This window comes from Ambystoma mexicanum, chromosome 10 (assembly GCF_040938575.1).
Source record: "Ambystoma mexicanum isolate Mex_15411 chromosome 10, UKY_AmexF1_1, whole genome shotgun sequence".
NCBI classification, from domain to species: Eukaryota; Metazoa; Chordata; class Amphibia; order Caudata; family Ambystomatidae; genus Ambystoma; species Ambystoma mexicanum.
In genome coordinates, this window is record NC_090932.1 from 1,685,443,821 (window position 1) to 1,685,460,305 (window position 16,485).

The window sequence follows — 16,485 nt, forward strand, 5'->3', positions numbered from 1 at the left end:
CCTACACTAAGCTCTTATTTGCAGCACTGGATGCCATGGGTGTCATCTATATGAATGTCACCGATGACACCCAGATCCTCATTCCCATCACTGGCAACTATGAGCAGGACACAATCAACATTAATAAGATGTATGCTATAATTCAAAATGGGATGGCTATCAATAGCCTGTGCCTCAACGATGAAAAGACGGAGGTCCTCATTGTGGGTTCCCCTGCTAAAATGAATTCTCTCCACACTGGCTACTCAACAGTGACTCTTGATGGAACTCCCATCCCAGTCCTCAAGCAGGTGAAACCTCTGGGTGTCCGCCTAGGTGCACATCTAACAATGCCCTCTCAGCGGTCACATCACATGCAAGTACATTGATTGCTTTAAGCCGTCAATCCCTGACTCTGCAAAGCTGTACCACTCTTGCCCGTGCTCGCATTTTGTCAAAATTAGACCAGTGTAACATACTGTTGCTAGGCTCCTCGAATGCCAACCTTGCTAAACTACTACTGTTACAAAATAAAGCCCTGCAAGCAGCCCTTGGATTAGAAAAATCAGACCACATTTCTAACACTTGGAGGGAAGTCCAATGGATACCTGTTAAAGCCAGAACTATCTTCAAAACACTTTGCATCACCCATTAATGTCTCGCTAAGAAGGCCCCTATGTACATCAACAATACTGTCACTTTAAACAAGACCACGAGACTACTGAGATCTAACAACAAGACACAACTCTTTGTCCCACGCTTCAAAAGTTCGAGGGCTCGGGGGAAGCAGCTTTCCATTAATGGCACCAAAACTCTGGAATTCCCTCGCCTCGCACACTAGAAATGAGCCACCAGTGCTTCAAGAAAACTCTAAAAGCGTGGCTCTTTAATAAACTCTAACTCATTCTTAGCCCTTCCCTCCCCCCTACCTCTAAAATGTAGATGCATACTCTCTGCAAGTATTCTATGCCATGGTCCTAATTGTACCGTTATCAAATATCTGTGAAATGTAACATCATTCCTTATTGAAACCAGAGAATCAAGATTGCCTGTAACCTACGCCGTGATTCCTCTGGGTTTGGGTGTATAACAAATGCAATAAATAAATAAATAAATACATAACAGCCGAGGGGGGAGTCGCAAGGTTGGGGCTTGGGGATGACACTGTATTCCTTCATCATGGCTCATAGCTCTATCTTTCCTCCCTTAGGAAGCAGCAATCAGCGCTTGGATCCTCTTCAGCGACGGCTCCGTGACACCATTGGATATTTATGAACCGAAGGACTTTGCCTTTGTCACCTCCTCATTGGATGACATGGTCGTCTCTGTGCATCAGGGGCCGGATGGGGAGTGGCCACTTGCAGTAGCTGAGGGTGAAGGCCAGGGTCCACTGGTGAAGCTGGAGTTGGTGATCAGCGAGGCATGCCAGAAGAGCAAGAGGAAGAGCAGCTTGGCTACTGGGACGGGCAGCATCAAAGTGAAATTTGGGCATAAAGAATCCGACAGCAAAAGTACCACTAATGAAGTCACTGTAGTAGACCACGACATCATAAACCACGTAAGCAACTCGGTGGAGAGGATACAGGAGCAAGGGAACAAAGGCCATGATTCTGCGAAACATGGAACATCTCTAGATTTTGAAGGCAACAACACAAGCATTCCCTCTAATTCTCTTGCCGCAAAAGTGGACCTCAAAAAAGCCAACAGTGATGGTGACCTGCAACACCTCCCAACAGCTGCCACCACTTTTCCGGTGAACCTAGATGTGCCAGGGCAGCCCAATGGAAGCGACCTTACCTTGACCCCCAGGGCTCTGACAGATTTGGAAATTGGCATGTACGCTCTGCTCTGTGTCTTCTGTCTTGCAATCCTAGTTTTCCTAATTAACTGTGTAGCCTTCACATGGAAATACAGACACAAAAGGTTCCCTGCCCCAGAGCATGGGGCCATCCCCCACTCTCATGACTGGGTCTGGCTGGGGAATGAGGCAGAGCTCTTGGAGAACGCTGTTGACCTATCGCTGCCGGCTGAAGAATGTACCACCATGATCGACCGGGGGCTGCAGTTTGAAGAGAGCAACTTTCTCCTCAATGGTGGATCCCAAAAGAACCCTCATGGTCAGATACTCCGTTCGTCTGACTATGCCTATCAGAAAGACTTACGCAACGAGCCAGTGAACCCCTCTGGGCCCAAGAGGAAGAGGGTAAAGTTCACAACTTTTACAACTGTTTTACCAGAGGATGGAGGGCCGTACACAAACTCTGTTATATTTGGTAATGATGATAACATCAAGTGGGTATGCCAGGACATGGACATGGGGGACTCGCGGGAGCTCAGAGACTATTTGGAAAGACTCTAAGACGCGACATGAGACTCTTTCATGAAGTTTCGATTCACCTTTTTGCCTTCCGTTTCTTATGGTGGAGCAGGACATCGAGTCAGCAATATGAGGGTGGATAAGAAAGTCTACACATTGCCATGATCAGGAACGTGAATACGATAAAAGACAGCGCAGCGAGACCGGCCCTTCGGACAGCGGTGGAGGAGAGTTGCACACAGTGCTGGACAGTCCTCTTCAAAACTACCTAGTCATTAGTCAGAGCTCAAGAGGGACCCAGTCCCTGACAAAGCATCATTTAAAATGTTATGTATGTTTTTGATTTCTTTAAAGTATGAAATATATTGGTACCGTCCAGAAGTTAGGTCTATCACACATGTATGTGAATGTAACAACCTTATGCAGTGTGTGTGGTATGTGCACGGCAGCCGTGCAACCGCTGCATTGACACGTTTGATGCCGGGTTATCGTTCTTGTGCTTCTGGATCATTCTGTCAGGACGGGTTTCCACATTGTTCTAGAGGTAGGCAAGCCAGAACATTCCAAGACAAAGCACACTCAAAGTCAAATCATCACAGTTGGGTGTACACCAGGATCCAAGCAAGACATGATCAAACACTGCAACTCACAACCTTGCCCTGGCCCCGTGCGGGCTGTGAATTCAAATTCAGTGACCTGATTGGTTCTAATTTGCACCATTGAAAACAGAGAACTGGATTCTGGATCCTCCCTCACAAGATAAGGCAGAGGCAGATGTGTCCTTGAGTCCCTTCTTCTCCTTCACGCCTTTATTCTCTACCGCTGCATTAGAATAATGCACCCATTCATCTCATTGATGTTACGTGGCCTCTGTACATAGTTCTCTAGCCCTAGATATGTTGGCTAGTGACATTTTCACAGACCGTTCTAGAAAAGCTAGTTAGGCTTCGGTGTTTTACATATAAACATCTACATTGGTGGGGAACAAAGCTCCCATATTTAGAACCCCCCCCCCCACACCACGTCCTTGGTTCAGTCTGCCGGCTCCATACACACTGCATACTTTTCACTTCTGGAACCTCTGGGGCAGTGTTGTATGAAATGGGGAGTAGCAGCCAATCAGCTGTGAGCTTTATGCAGAGTGCAACATGTTAAAAAGCCCTTCTTGGCATGTTCCTTGAAGTAGTAACTAACTGGGGGCATGCTTTCCAAACAATTTTTATAGGTTTAGCAATCTTGTACTCAAAGGTCTATAGTTGAAAAGTTACCCTTCCTCCAAAGGCTCAAAGCACTACGGGTAACATTCATGTTACTCCCAAAAGAGAGTGTCTATGGGATTGTGGATACTGACAATGGGGGCCATTACGAGTTTGGCGGTAAGGGTTAACGGTCACCGGTAATGATGCCGGTGCTGGTAAACCCTTACCGCCCTATTCCGAGGTCCCTTAGCGGGTCCCAGCAGGAACAGCTGGTCTGACCAGCCGTTCTCCGCAGGTCCTGTTAAGGGACCTTGGAGCTAATAAAGGGCCTGCAATTTGCGGGCCCGTTATTAGCACCTTCCCCATTCCCATTGATCCCCATGGTTAACTGAATGGGGACTTACCGGGTCTGCATAGGCCGGAAAGTCCCGGTAAGTCCCCATTCAGCCAGACCGGACCCGGACCCAGATTTGGAGGCAGCCATGGCGCTAAGAGCGCCATGGCTGCCTCCAAACTCGTAATGACCCCCAATTTCTGAATGTGTTTCCAGTCCTGAAAGGGGGCGTCTTTGTTCTATTAAGAGATATTGTCAATACATTTCCCGAATCTAGATCTAGTATCCCTCGAGAGAATCCATCACATGTCAAGTGATCAAGGATTCAGTCCTTGGGAGCCCCTCCTTTAAGATTTCGTTTGGTGACCAATGGACCAGATGAAAACTGTATCAGGTTTTGGCCTGACTCTGTGGGCCCTTGTAACCAATGACAGAAGGCTACAGATGCTGGTGATGACTATGTGGGCTCTTCCAACCAATGACAGAAGGCTACAGATGCCGCTGATGACCATGTGGCCTCTTCCAACCAATGTCAGGAGGCTACAGATGCCGCTGATGACGCTGTAGGCCCTTCCAACCAATGACAGAAGGCTACAGATGTCGCTGATGACTATGTGGGCCCTTCCAACCAATGACAGAAGGCTACAGATGCCGCTGATGACTCTGTAGGCCCTTCCAACCAATGACAGAAGGCTACAGATGCTGGTGATGACTATGTGGCCTCTTCCAACCAATGTCAGGAGGCTACAGATGCCACTGATGACTCTGTCGGTCCTTCCAACCAATGACAGAAGGCTACAGATGTCGCTGATGACTATGTGGGCTCTTCCAACCAATGACAGAAGGCTACAGATGCCGCTGATGACTCCGTAGGCCCTTCCAACCAATGACAGAAGGCTACAGATGTCGCTGATGACTATGTGGGCTCTTCCAACCAATGACAGAAGGCTACAGATGCCGCTGATGACTCCGTAGGCCCTTCCAACCAATGACAGAAGGCTACAGATGTCGCTGATGACTATGTGGGCTCTTCCAACCAATGTCAGAAGGCTACAGATGCCGCTGATGACTATGTGGGCTCTTCCAACCAATGACAGAAGGCTACAGATGCCGCTGATGACAATGTGGGCTCTTCCAACCAATGAAAGCAGGCTACAGATATTGCTGATGGTTCTCTGGGTCTTTCCAACCAATGGCAGAAGGCTACTGCATCTGCAGATGACTCTGTGGGCCCTTCCAACCAATGACAGAAGGCTACAGGATCTGCAGATGACTATGTGTGCTCTTCCAACCAATGAGAGAAGGCTACAGAATCTGCCGATGACTATGTGAATTTGAATTTGAATGTGTATTCATTTGTGGGTGCGCACCAAACAAACTTAATCATGTCTGGGTGCCGATGGAACACGTAGCAGTGAATCTGCAGTTATGCGATTAGATGGGGTCTTCCACAAACCAGTACCTAACCATCTGCATTGCCTAGCAGAATAGGTGGGTCTTCACAGACTTACAGCATGCAGTGAGTGATTTCAAATCTCGAATGTGGGCCCTTCCAACCAATGAAAGCAGGCTACAGATGTTGCTGATGACTCTGTGGGCCCTTCCAACCAATGACATGAGGCTACAGAATCTGTAGGTGACTATGTGGGCCCTTCCAACCAATGAAAGCAGGCTACAGATGTGGCTGATGACTCTGTGGACCCTTCCAACCAATGACAGAAGGCTACATAAGCTGCTGATGACTATGCGGGCTCTCCCAACCAATGACAGGACAGGAGGCTACAATTCTCCTGAGCCCGTTATTTGCATGCAGCTTTATTTATGTTGAGGTATGGTGTGAAACGTCCTTGCCGCCCATCTAGTAGATGACAAGATGTTATTGGAAGCCGATATCAGTGTGTCTCTTTCCTGTGCTTTGGGACATCTGATTGAAGCGAGAGGAGAAGCAATTGCTACTTCTTCTCATGAAGTGAAGGCGTGACCCCTGACATCGGAAGTTGTAAAGGTACCTTTCGATGTGCACAAGTAGGGCACCTTGCATTGATCAATTCCTATTGAGGATCTGCCTGGGAAAGACCCACGTGAAATCTCCAGATTGAGCAGATGGTATAATAGTCTGGGAGATAGCAGCAGAAAAGGGAATCCTCAGACATCATGTGATTCAGAATGTGGGATTCATGTCATTTTATCTGGAAGGGAGAGCAGGCAAAATCAGTATTCAGTCTTTATATCGAAAATATACACCAAATCACGTGTATATCCAATCATATACCTTGAAAACCCTTATATCGAATACATTTATGGTGGGTTAAAGGTTACATTTTTCGGGGGAAATGGTTGGGATGGGTTTTAGGGGTCAGAAAAGGAGGTTTGGGGGACTCCCACAAATAAAATGAAAAAAAAAACTAAATAATTCAACATTCAGGTTTTCAAGGGATATGTTTCGATATATAAGTGATTCGGTATATAATACCTCGGTATATGGACAAGTAACCAGTCAATCGTGTGCTATCTGAAAAGCTTGAGCTGGCGTAATAGGAGATTTCCCGCTCCCAACCAAGGCCTTTTTCAACCTGCCACTGATTCACTTGCCGAGGTGACATGATCTCTTCCTCCCAGTCCTGCAGCCAATCAGTGTGAGCAGTGTCCAGCTTCCTGGTGCTGCTGAACCGGTGTGCGCAGACCCTTTTCAGTGACCTGCAGTCCCCGAGTCATGCTCCCATCAAGGCCCCCCAGGTTTCTACATTATGTTACTTGGGGCTCAAAGTTATTGTTTTCCTGATCTTTCACAAGGCCAAGAAGCTTACCAGAATCAACATGTGGGCATAGGGTCAGGAGGCAGCATTATGCAGAGTGCCATCCAGGCCTTTCACCTGATTCAGGGATTTGTCACTGTAAAACATTCATTGATGCACCTCTGGGGTGTTCATAGCAATGCTTGTTATTATCTAGGTTTAATATATCAGTATATCACCCCATGTTTTTGACTATTTAGCTCCAACCAGCACTCTGCACCTGATTTTTGGGTTTGATGGACGCGTCGTTTTTGGCCAGGAGCCAGAGTGTCCATGGAGGTGATCTTTACCTGAGTTGGCATAAAACTGGATTCATCATCTCAAACGATTGGATGCTGTAGACACTGAAAAAGCAGGACCAAGAGTTGAACCCTGGGGGACGCAACAGTCTGCAGTCCCCATGGGAACTAGTACTCACTCATGACTACCCACTGATTTCTATATGTTCTGAAAGATGAAAACCACTTCAAGGCAGTGCCTCCAAATATCCAAACATATGGCAATAACATTCGGCCTACACAAAATTAAGTATATTTATACACTTACCACAGTCAGTTCCTTACAGGCCAGTATATTTTTGAGCAACAACGTTTGGATTTTACCACAATGTGTGTATAAGATGCCGTGGCTGGCTAACGCACTTCTGGCTGGTCACACCACCAGCAGGGAAATTCCAGGTTTTCCCTGCAGCCCCTCAAGATTCGTGCTCCTGCGGGGTGCTGTGAGAAAGATGAGCTGTTAAACAAGAAATATGAACTAAGATTAATTGAATGCAGGATGGAGGAACTGTTATTTTGGCTAATAGCAAACAGTGTGTCAAAGGCGGAGGTGGGATAAACAAAGGGCCCTTCACATGCTTGGTAATAAGGGGAAGGCTAGAGGGTCTGAGTATCCTATATCCTGCCAACCCCATAACAGCGCTTCTGCCACCTGAGATCCCGGTGCCACCCAGACATTACAAGTCCTGGTGGCCTGGGATATCATGCGGCCGAAAATGTTGTGCCTCATTCCAGTGGAATCCAGTAGGAAACCATGGGAATAGGTGCACGGAAGCACCAGCACCGTTGTCAGCGGTGCTGGTGCTTCCATGGCAACCCTGCCTACTGGTGCTGATGCGCCCGGCAGATCAGATCTGCTGGGTGCATCTGCTCCGGCAGACAGAGCTATAGTGTGCCGGTCCGGAAATGGTTCTGGTACGTTGCTACCCAATGAGGCCCTATGACACACGACGGGACACCTGTCTAGAACACATGCCATTGAAAAGGTTGGTCCTAAGCCTTACCTGAAATCAGTGCTTGAATTACAGAATAACACTACATAATCCGTTTTATGCTTGTTAGTAACAGGGGCAGGGACAGGATTTGTATGCTCACCAATGCAAATGTTCCATATTAGGATGGATATATTTCATGTCTCTTAACTATGTTTTCTTCTGTAGTAAAATGGACCAGCTCGCCTAATGACTCAGGTGATTTGTGCATTGTAGATTGTGTGAATGGTATATTTATTTGTAAAAAGTGTACATATTGTAAACAGCCAGCGTGTGATTGATTGGTTTGAAGCAGACCAGACAGATTTGCTTGATGTACAGTGTGTGATATTTCTCTTAATGCATGTGCTTCTGTTCTAAGGAAATCTATCAACTGTGGGACTTTTGAAAGAACGTCCTTTGGAGACTGGCATTGCGTGGAGCCCACATCTCTGAGCAAAGGATGAATATGCCAGAATTGAGTCTGAACAGAATGTGCTTATATCATCTTTTAAAAAAAGGACTGTTTTGTTAAGCAGATCACACTCTCTATGAATCCTTAACTCGTTTTTTCTTTTTTAAAGTTCTCAGATAAATATTTGCTTTTGGTGCCCATGGGATAGAGTTTCTTTATTAAACTGAAATAATCATACCATTGTTGGGTGTCTTTTCTGGGGAAAGTTATGCTGCATTTTCCTGCCATTTTGGTGCTTTCAATGAAGTGGTTTTGCCACCTGACAAAGGGTAAAGGTTTTGGAATTTGGCACCACTGTTGCACTTACAGAAATCTAACCTTTAAAAATGCTTTTTCTGGAGAATTATCCATCTAGAAAATATGACATGCTTAACATATTGTGGACTTTACAGTGACACAGGTTTGCTATATTATAAGAGACTTGCTAAATATCGTCAATGGAACTGTACCAACATTTGTCTGCATGTGGCAGCAGTCTTTCTCTCCTCGCATTAATGAAACATATTACTTCCCAGGTAGGTTCACATGTTTGAAATCCCATACATGCATATATCCTTTGAGCCAAATGTGGGGTTACATTTTGCTATGACATTACGGGACACGCGGAGAGCAGGACCTGCATCACGAGAACAGCAGGGCCTGGAATCCTGCCTTCCCCGCTTTCTTTGGAGCGACTTTGAATTTTTTGGAGCGACTTTGAATTTTTTTCAAGACTCTCATGGCAGCAAGCTTGGAAGGCATTAACCCCAATGCAAGTGAAAACATAAAAAAAGAAGCAGCCGGTGTCTGGAGTGCCTTAGCAAAGGGCAGATCCATGCGCAGGCGTCTCACAGAGAGAGAGAAGGCGCTGGACATGTCCATATGAATGAAGTTCTCTCCAATTGCAATGCCCTTCACAAACTATGAGAGGAGTCACCAGGCCTCTGTCGGTTTCCAAGGGTCCTTATATACTAAAGTGTGAGTCCATGCTAGACTATTCTCCTTATATACCAATGCGTAAATGTGTCATATGCATTTACTTTGCAGGTGTTATGAAGAACAGCCAATCAGAATATTTCATTACAATTGTTTTCATTGAAAAATGCTTTTTTTAATTAACATTTTAAAAAAAATTGACAAAAGGATTCAGTAAAAAAATACATTCATATACATGTGCTTAAACAAGAATCACATTCATATTTTGAGGTTCATGACAAACAAGACAAACAGAAATAAACGTTTTAATGATGTCGATTTTGTAAATCAAGTCCAGGAACATGCAGGTCCCTTTATCTGGTCTACACCTGTTTCATTGGTCTGGACAGATAGTGATTCCAGACCCTGCCCTATTCCTCCACAATGAACTATCTCTTCTGTTTCTCAGTTTTGATTAATCACTCACAGTACCTATTAAGTGAATACATTGAAAAGAAGCATGAAGTTAAATTCAGTCCATCAAACAATCCACAAAAGCATGTTACACATGTACAAAACATTACAATTCATAATGACACAATCTATATCACAAACATTATACAATACTCCATTTGCTTGCTTCCCTTTTGTTACTTACCTAGAATACAGGTCTTACAAAAATGAATGTTGGCCAGGCAGTTTTGATGTTGTTTGCCCATACCAGCTAAAGAAAACCTCTTCAGCACTGCCTAAAAGCAGCTTTCTGTGGGGTTGGAAACATGAACCTGGTTCATACTTCTACATAACATGAGCAAAATAGTAAAATGTGTTAAGCTTTAAGTTTGATCTAAGCAAAAGGGACATACATAGTTTGGCTCTAAAGAACAGCCAAATGACCAAATACTCCATTGAGTTTGATAGCACTAAAGCGAGCTTGAGTGATTAACCCCCTATGAATATTCATGTACGACATATGTGTGCTGCTTCACATATAATGTGCAAGGTTGTCTTGATTTAAAGCAAATTCCATTTGCCAGAGCCCAACCTGTATCCTAGAGGGAGTCAAAATGCCCACCTATTGCTCCGGTCGGTTTTCTAGTCCTTTACTCGAAGCAGGACTCTGAAGAGAATTGGATCCTTGTGCTTAGTTCAGGATAAACCACTTCCCCTGAGTGCCTTAATGATTGACCTTTGGACATGAATACTGTTGTGAACCTACCACCTTAACAACTAATAACCAATTAATATTACCCTTTTGCAAATGGTTAACAGGAGATGGCATCAATGACTTTTACTTTATTACACAGTTCTATCACTAAAACAAGTAATTAAACGTGTAATACAGTGACTTTTTATACTCATAATCATAAATAGAAACACACAAACAATGTAGACACTTTTTTATGTGACATATATGTACATGTTTCTCTTGTAGGGTAATATTTGAACATGAAAAATAACATGATCATATAATGTGCAGTCAGCAATATTAGCATTGATGTAGTTGAATGTAGTCCTAGCATACTATTATTTCCTTTTCCTATTCACTCTAGGAATCAAAAGCCTACAAACAATTAGCAGTGTGTGTCACCATCTAACATATGACACATTGAAACTTAAAAATATACACTGCTATGGGTCAGCCCGGCTGGCACTCATGAAAGAGGGGCATTAGAATGACATTCTGGTAATATATTGTCATACCCATACACAAGTGTTTCAAGGTGCTATGAGAGAAAGAAGGGGGTACAGAAGGAGGACAGGGAAAATGATCTTACTAGGCCAAGTTATCAAACTGAAACAATTCTACCTTTGGCCTAGCCCCACATGGGAGACCACTTGTTAGTTTGCAAAATGACGTCGGGGGGGTGGACCACTATGGCCCCCCTGCAAATGTAGCTCAGGGCGATTGTGCACTGTGTTACTGCTAAGTTCATATACTATGGACACACAAACATACCATCTGATGCTAAGAATAGACACAAGATACAACAAGCATGACAAACCAAATCAAACACTAAGAAATGACACGAGAAATAAGATAACAATGGACACAAATGAAAACACCCAAGTCAGTCTCAATTATAACAATGGAATAGATTTATTCATGCACAGCAAGGCATGATAAGCACTTCTAGCAAAATATACTGGCTTCTATGCAAGCAATCTAATATCAATTATCCAGTCCTGCCGGATCTATAATGCTAATAGCAAAATACATATGGCAAGTGTCAGCATTCAGCATTCCTCTCCAATCCACACCACACATCACACTCTCTCTCTAAGACAACCCCTGTCTGATTTCCACTTCTATCAAACCAAAAGCTCTGTGTGAGCGTCTGTCCCAATTCCCCATTGCACGTGTCTTATTCAGATCTATTAGGCCTCATGCTCAATCAATCAGCAATACTCCCCTCTGCATGTGCGAGCCTCCCAATCTCGAATGTGTGCCATCCCTCTCCTCCCCAGCTCCCTTGCAGCCAGCCAGTCAATCAGGGTCTCTCTCCTTGGCCTCTCAGTGGTCTGTTCTTCCTGCCAACTCTCTGCCAGTCTCCCTGCTGGGTAGATTGCATCTGCTCTCATCAGAATGCTTCCCCAAGCTGCATGTCAGCCAATTCTCCAAAAGCCTCTATGCCAAACCGCCTCCAAGCTGCATGTCAACCAAAGCCATCCTATTCTGCTGCACCCAAAGCGCATCGCTTTGCTCTCTCATACCCACTTCATACTGCCAGTTATAGTGTCACATGACATACTCTTTCTCCATGGTTACATGTATAAACTTTCTTCTCTCAAACCAGAATTTTTAAATCCGGATAGCGCCTGGAGGTCTGTTACGCATGTCTTGTTCTGTTCTATTCCTAGTCACTGTGTTCTGTCATCGTGACATTGTACATCATATCTTGTACATACTATCTGTGTTACAAAACCATCCTCCCATTTCTCTCATTCACTATCAGCTCTTAGCTAGCTAAAGTCCCTTTTTCTCTCTGTGCATGTCTCTGTGCAAAGCACTCACTCCCTGCATGCCCCCACCTTCTTGTCTGTCTGCAAACAACCCAGGGCCTGCTGATAAAGCCTCCTTCTTTGCTCTCTACTCGGGCAAGAGTCACCTAATCTCTGTCTGCCAAGAAACTGTTTACACATTCCACTCTTTCACATTGTAACTCAATCTTCGCAGAACCGTGGTGCTGCTCTTCTCTGTGTCTCTTCAGAATGGCTTAGGAGCCAGCTACATGCTCTATAGTGCCTAACACATCCACTAAAACCAAGCGTTATACCATGGCTCAATGCATACTCTAAGTGCACACTCATGCATGTCTCTACAATGCATACATAATATATAATAAGATATGTCTACCTAAACATGTCTCTACAAGGCACTTAATACAACAGGCCTCTTTCTCTAGCAAACCAAATGGCTGACTAATATATGGATAAGCTAACTAATCAGAATATAATGATGGATACATGAATCCCTAAATGACTAATGGATTTCTAATGATAACATACCAGGCCTCTTCATATAATATCTGCTTTTACAAATCTCTCCTCTTATCCTTAGATAAAACACTACTAATAATAGACTACTAGATACAATTTGTCAAGAGAAAGTTGTAGATAGCAAGGTCCTCGGCCCCAGAATGCCTTATGGATGATGCAGAGGGATATGGATTTGTTTCTTGCAGCAACCGGGAGCCAGTGGAAAGAATTTAGGGGGGAGAGATGCAGTCCCTGTGCTTGAGGCCAAGGATAGGTCTTGCAGCCCTATTCTGGATAAGCTGGCGGGGAAGTAAAGGTGAAGAGCGTAGATTAAGGAAGAGGTGTTGCAGTAGTCCCGCCTAGAGAGTACCAGAGCTCTAGAGACATTGAGCTTCTGGGTAAAGTGAGGAAAGGAAGGATTCCTTTGAGGAGGTGGAGTTGAAAGTGGACCTTCTTGGCAAGGCCTGTATGTGAGGGAAGAAGGAAAGAGAGGAGTTGAAGATGACTCCAAGGTTTCTGGCTTCAAATGAAGAAGAAGGGGGAGAGGCCATAGAGGGTGGCCAGAGTGAAGGGAAGAAAGAGAGAGCAGGAATCCCAATGGAAAGGATCTCAGTCTTGCTGGTGTTGTGGCAGAGATCATTGGAGACACAACAGCACTGGGTGGCAGATAGGCAAGTGGGAATAATGGAGGAGGTAAGGAGAGGATCAGAGGGAAGTTTGAAGAAGAGTTGTGTGTCATCTGCATAAAACTGGAAGTAATGAGAGAAAGCAGAAATTAGGTGTGCAAGTGGAGCAAGGTAGATAGTCCGGGAGAAAGATTGGAGCTTGGGGGGCTGCCTCAGGTGGAGATAGAGGAGGGAGAGGAGAAAGAGCCCAGGATAACCTGGGAGGGATGTTCAGTGAGGAAGGAGGTCCGCCAGTCCAGTGCCCACTCCGGGATACCAGGGTTGTTTTATTATTATATTTATTTAATTTACTGTGATATAGTTTGATACAAACTTTTCACACAACCTAGCAATACTAATCCAATTCAAAATCAAGAAAATGCATACAGCCATTAAATTATTACATAGCAATATTGCAGTGCATCAGAGTACCAAAAGAAAAAGAAGAAAGTGAGAAGAAACAGAAAGAAACTCAGGATATTTTGTCCAGTGACGTCAAACAGTTCATCTGCAGATGTCCAGGATAGTTGAGGTCTTTCGCCACAGGAGTGTGAAGTAGATGATGCCTGCTTCACTCGTCCCACTTAAAAACAGCCCCCATCTTCCATGCAGCCTTTCCTCATCTGTCATACCTATAGCCAGCGTTGTGGTTTGTCTCAATGTTCCCAGGGCCTTGCACTCAAACAAAAGATGTTTTACACAATCAGTATTCCCTGTATTGCCTACAGATACCATACCACGCTCACTGTAAGTCCTGATTTAATATAGTCCCAGACAAGGCAGGTGCCAATAAAGTCTTGGATATATGGGAGTGGTGTGTGCCGGCAAAAATCAGAGGCGTGGTTTTTAGTTAATAAGTTGGCCATTGACTGCTCAAGTAATTCTCGTTCAGCATTTCCTTGAGTCAGGGCTTATATGTGCTCAGTGTCATGGCCAGCGTTAGATCTCCTTGCTGTAGCCAGTGGTTGGTAAGTGTAGCCATTTTGGCCAGGTAGCTCTTAGGCATTAATACTACTTGTGTAGTTTTAGCCGTATGTATGAGGCTCATGCGAGTTTGAGGTGGCACATTTGAGAGTTTCCACGCTGGGACCAGACAGCTACATTGAATTTTTAGGGCTAATGGCAACACATTCAATTCAAGGAAGATCATGTCAATAGTGGTTCACGGTGGTAGTCTTAGTGGCCTTTTTAGCAGGGTGTGCTCCAGTTTTCTGACCAATGCAAGGTTTTGCATTGCCCATAGTTCTGCTCCATACAGGATGGTAGAGGACACCTTAGCATGTGATATGATATGATGTGGCATTTGTAACGTGCCTATACAAGTGTTTCATGGTAAAGATTGAGCGGTGCATCGATTGAGAACCCTCCTTCCTTGTTCGCTTAATAGTGCCAATGTGGATAAAGGTTCTGGTCCGGGTATACTCTAGGTGTGCCGTGCCTTGTAGCTTATTGTCAAGGTGCAAACCCAAGTACTAGTAGTTGTTGACCACTTCGATTTGTCTTCCGTTCATCTCCCACTTCACTTGCTTGCCACGTGGAGTCAGATCAAGGACAGCAATGTCGTCTGCATATCCCAGTCATTTCATTGCAACTGATCCCTGTTTAGGGGGGATGGTGGCTGGGCTAATCAAAGCGCTGCCCATAACAGCTTTATAGAGATTGAAGAGTATGGATGAGAGTTTGCAACAACCCTGCTTGAGGCCTCTACGTCTGTCTATCCATGCAGTGGTTCTTCCATGTTGGTCCATCCTGATTTTGACTCTGGTGTTCTCGTGTAGAGAAATGTTAATGCTCAGTAGGCCAGGCAGAATGCCCCAGCCAATCACTTTGCCCCGAGTATTAGTGATAGTGTTGTGCCCCTTCCTAAAGCCTGTTTGATCGAGGGGGATGTTCCCACAGCCCTCTGCCCATGATTCTAGCTCCTGTAGTACTACTCTAGCAAAGATCTTAGCCAGGGCATCCAACATTGCCAGGATACGATAGCTACCTGAATCAGCTGTATTGCCCTTCTTATACACAGGAACAATGATACTTTCATGCCAGGATCGAGGGATTTTCTGTGTGATTCCAATAGTGGCGAAGAGTACATGTAGGGCCTCAGACCATACGTCAGTGGCGGATTTAACTAGTGAATTGCAAATGCCATCAGGTCCTGATGCCCTAGAAGATTTTGAAGCATTCATATGGTTGCTAATATCTCTACGTGTGAGGCAGTTTGGCCAGTTGGTACGTCTGTCATATACACTCTGGATCCCACCATGTGCTACCCCAAGTGCCGTTTCAATATGTAGGTTCCATGCTGTTTCTGAGGCACAATTTAAGTCTCTGGTTTCCTTATTCTTCGAGGGTCCTTCTCCGATGATTCACCAGAACTCACGGAAGTCATTCGTTTGAGAATCAAAAACCAAAGCTTTCCACTTATTGCATTCAATCAGATACCTGTGCCTTCTCAGCTAGTTGAAATATCCATTTGTTAGATCCTTATGTTTTCGACAATGATCAGTGGGATCTAGTTTGGTCATTGCCAGAGCATGAAGGTCACTCCTTAGGGCTCTTTTGTGATCTTGTGTAGCTCTGTCGTAGGATGTCTCTGTTAATTGTTATCAATGATGCCGACCCTACCAGCTGACTTACTTCTTTCTGTTGCACACATGCTGATGTTCTAAACTATGTTCACAAATGCCTCAAGGGCTAAAGTTGTGCTTTCAGCACTTTTTGTAACATCAACTTCCTGGAACTCCCCCACAAAAGCATTTAGGGCATGTATGGTTACTAGCAGGGCTTTTATAAGGCTTGTATCCTTCCACGAGATCCTACTGAAGGCAGTATTTACAGAGAGCTGGCGAGATTGTATGTTTCGAATGCAGGGTCCTGGGAGCTTTAGCCTGGCTGTCAGGGGATAGTGGTTTCTTTCATGGCGATACGACATACGTCCTCAATTATTGATGCGTTATTGTTGGCAAACAGGTAGTCCAAAATGTTTGCTTGCAGTGATTCTGACGCAAGTGAAGTTGGCAGGAGAGTAAGAGGGGACTGCTCCATTGACCATAGAAAGTCCAACCGCTGCCACTAAAAAGCTCCATTTTAGCCGCTGCTAG

At 44.8% G+C, this 16,485-nt stretch overlaps 1 protein-coding gene across 1 annotated transcript in view; it reads left to right on the forward strand.

Moving 5' to 3' along the window:
- The window catches only part of TMEM132B (transmembrane protein 132B), a 2,267,570-nt gene extending 2,259,045 nt beyond the window's left edge, over positions 1 to 8,525 (forward strand). Inside the window, exon 9 of the mRNA XM_069620122.1 lies at positions 1,190 to 8,525. Coding sequence (XP_069476223.1) covers positions 1,190 to 2,338 — 1,149 coding nt within the window. The 3' untranslated portion in view covers positions 2,339 to 8,525. The remainder of the gene's footprint in view (positions 1 to 1,189) is intronic.
- Positions 8,526 to 16,485: the final 7,960 nt, after the last annotated feature.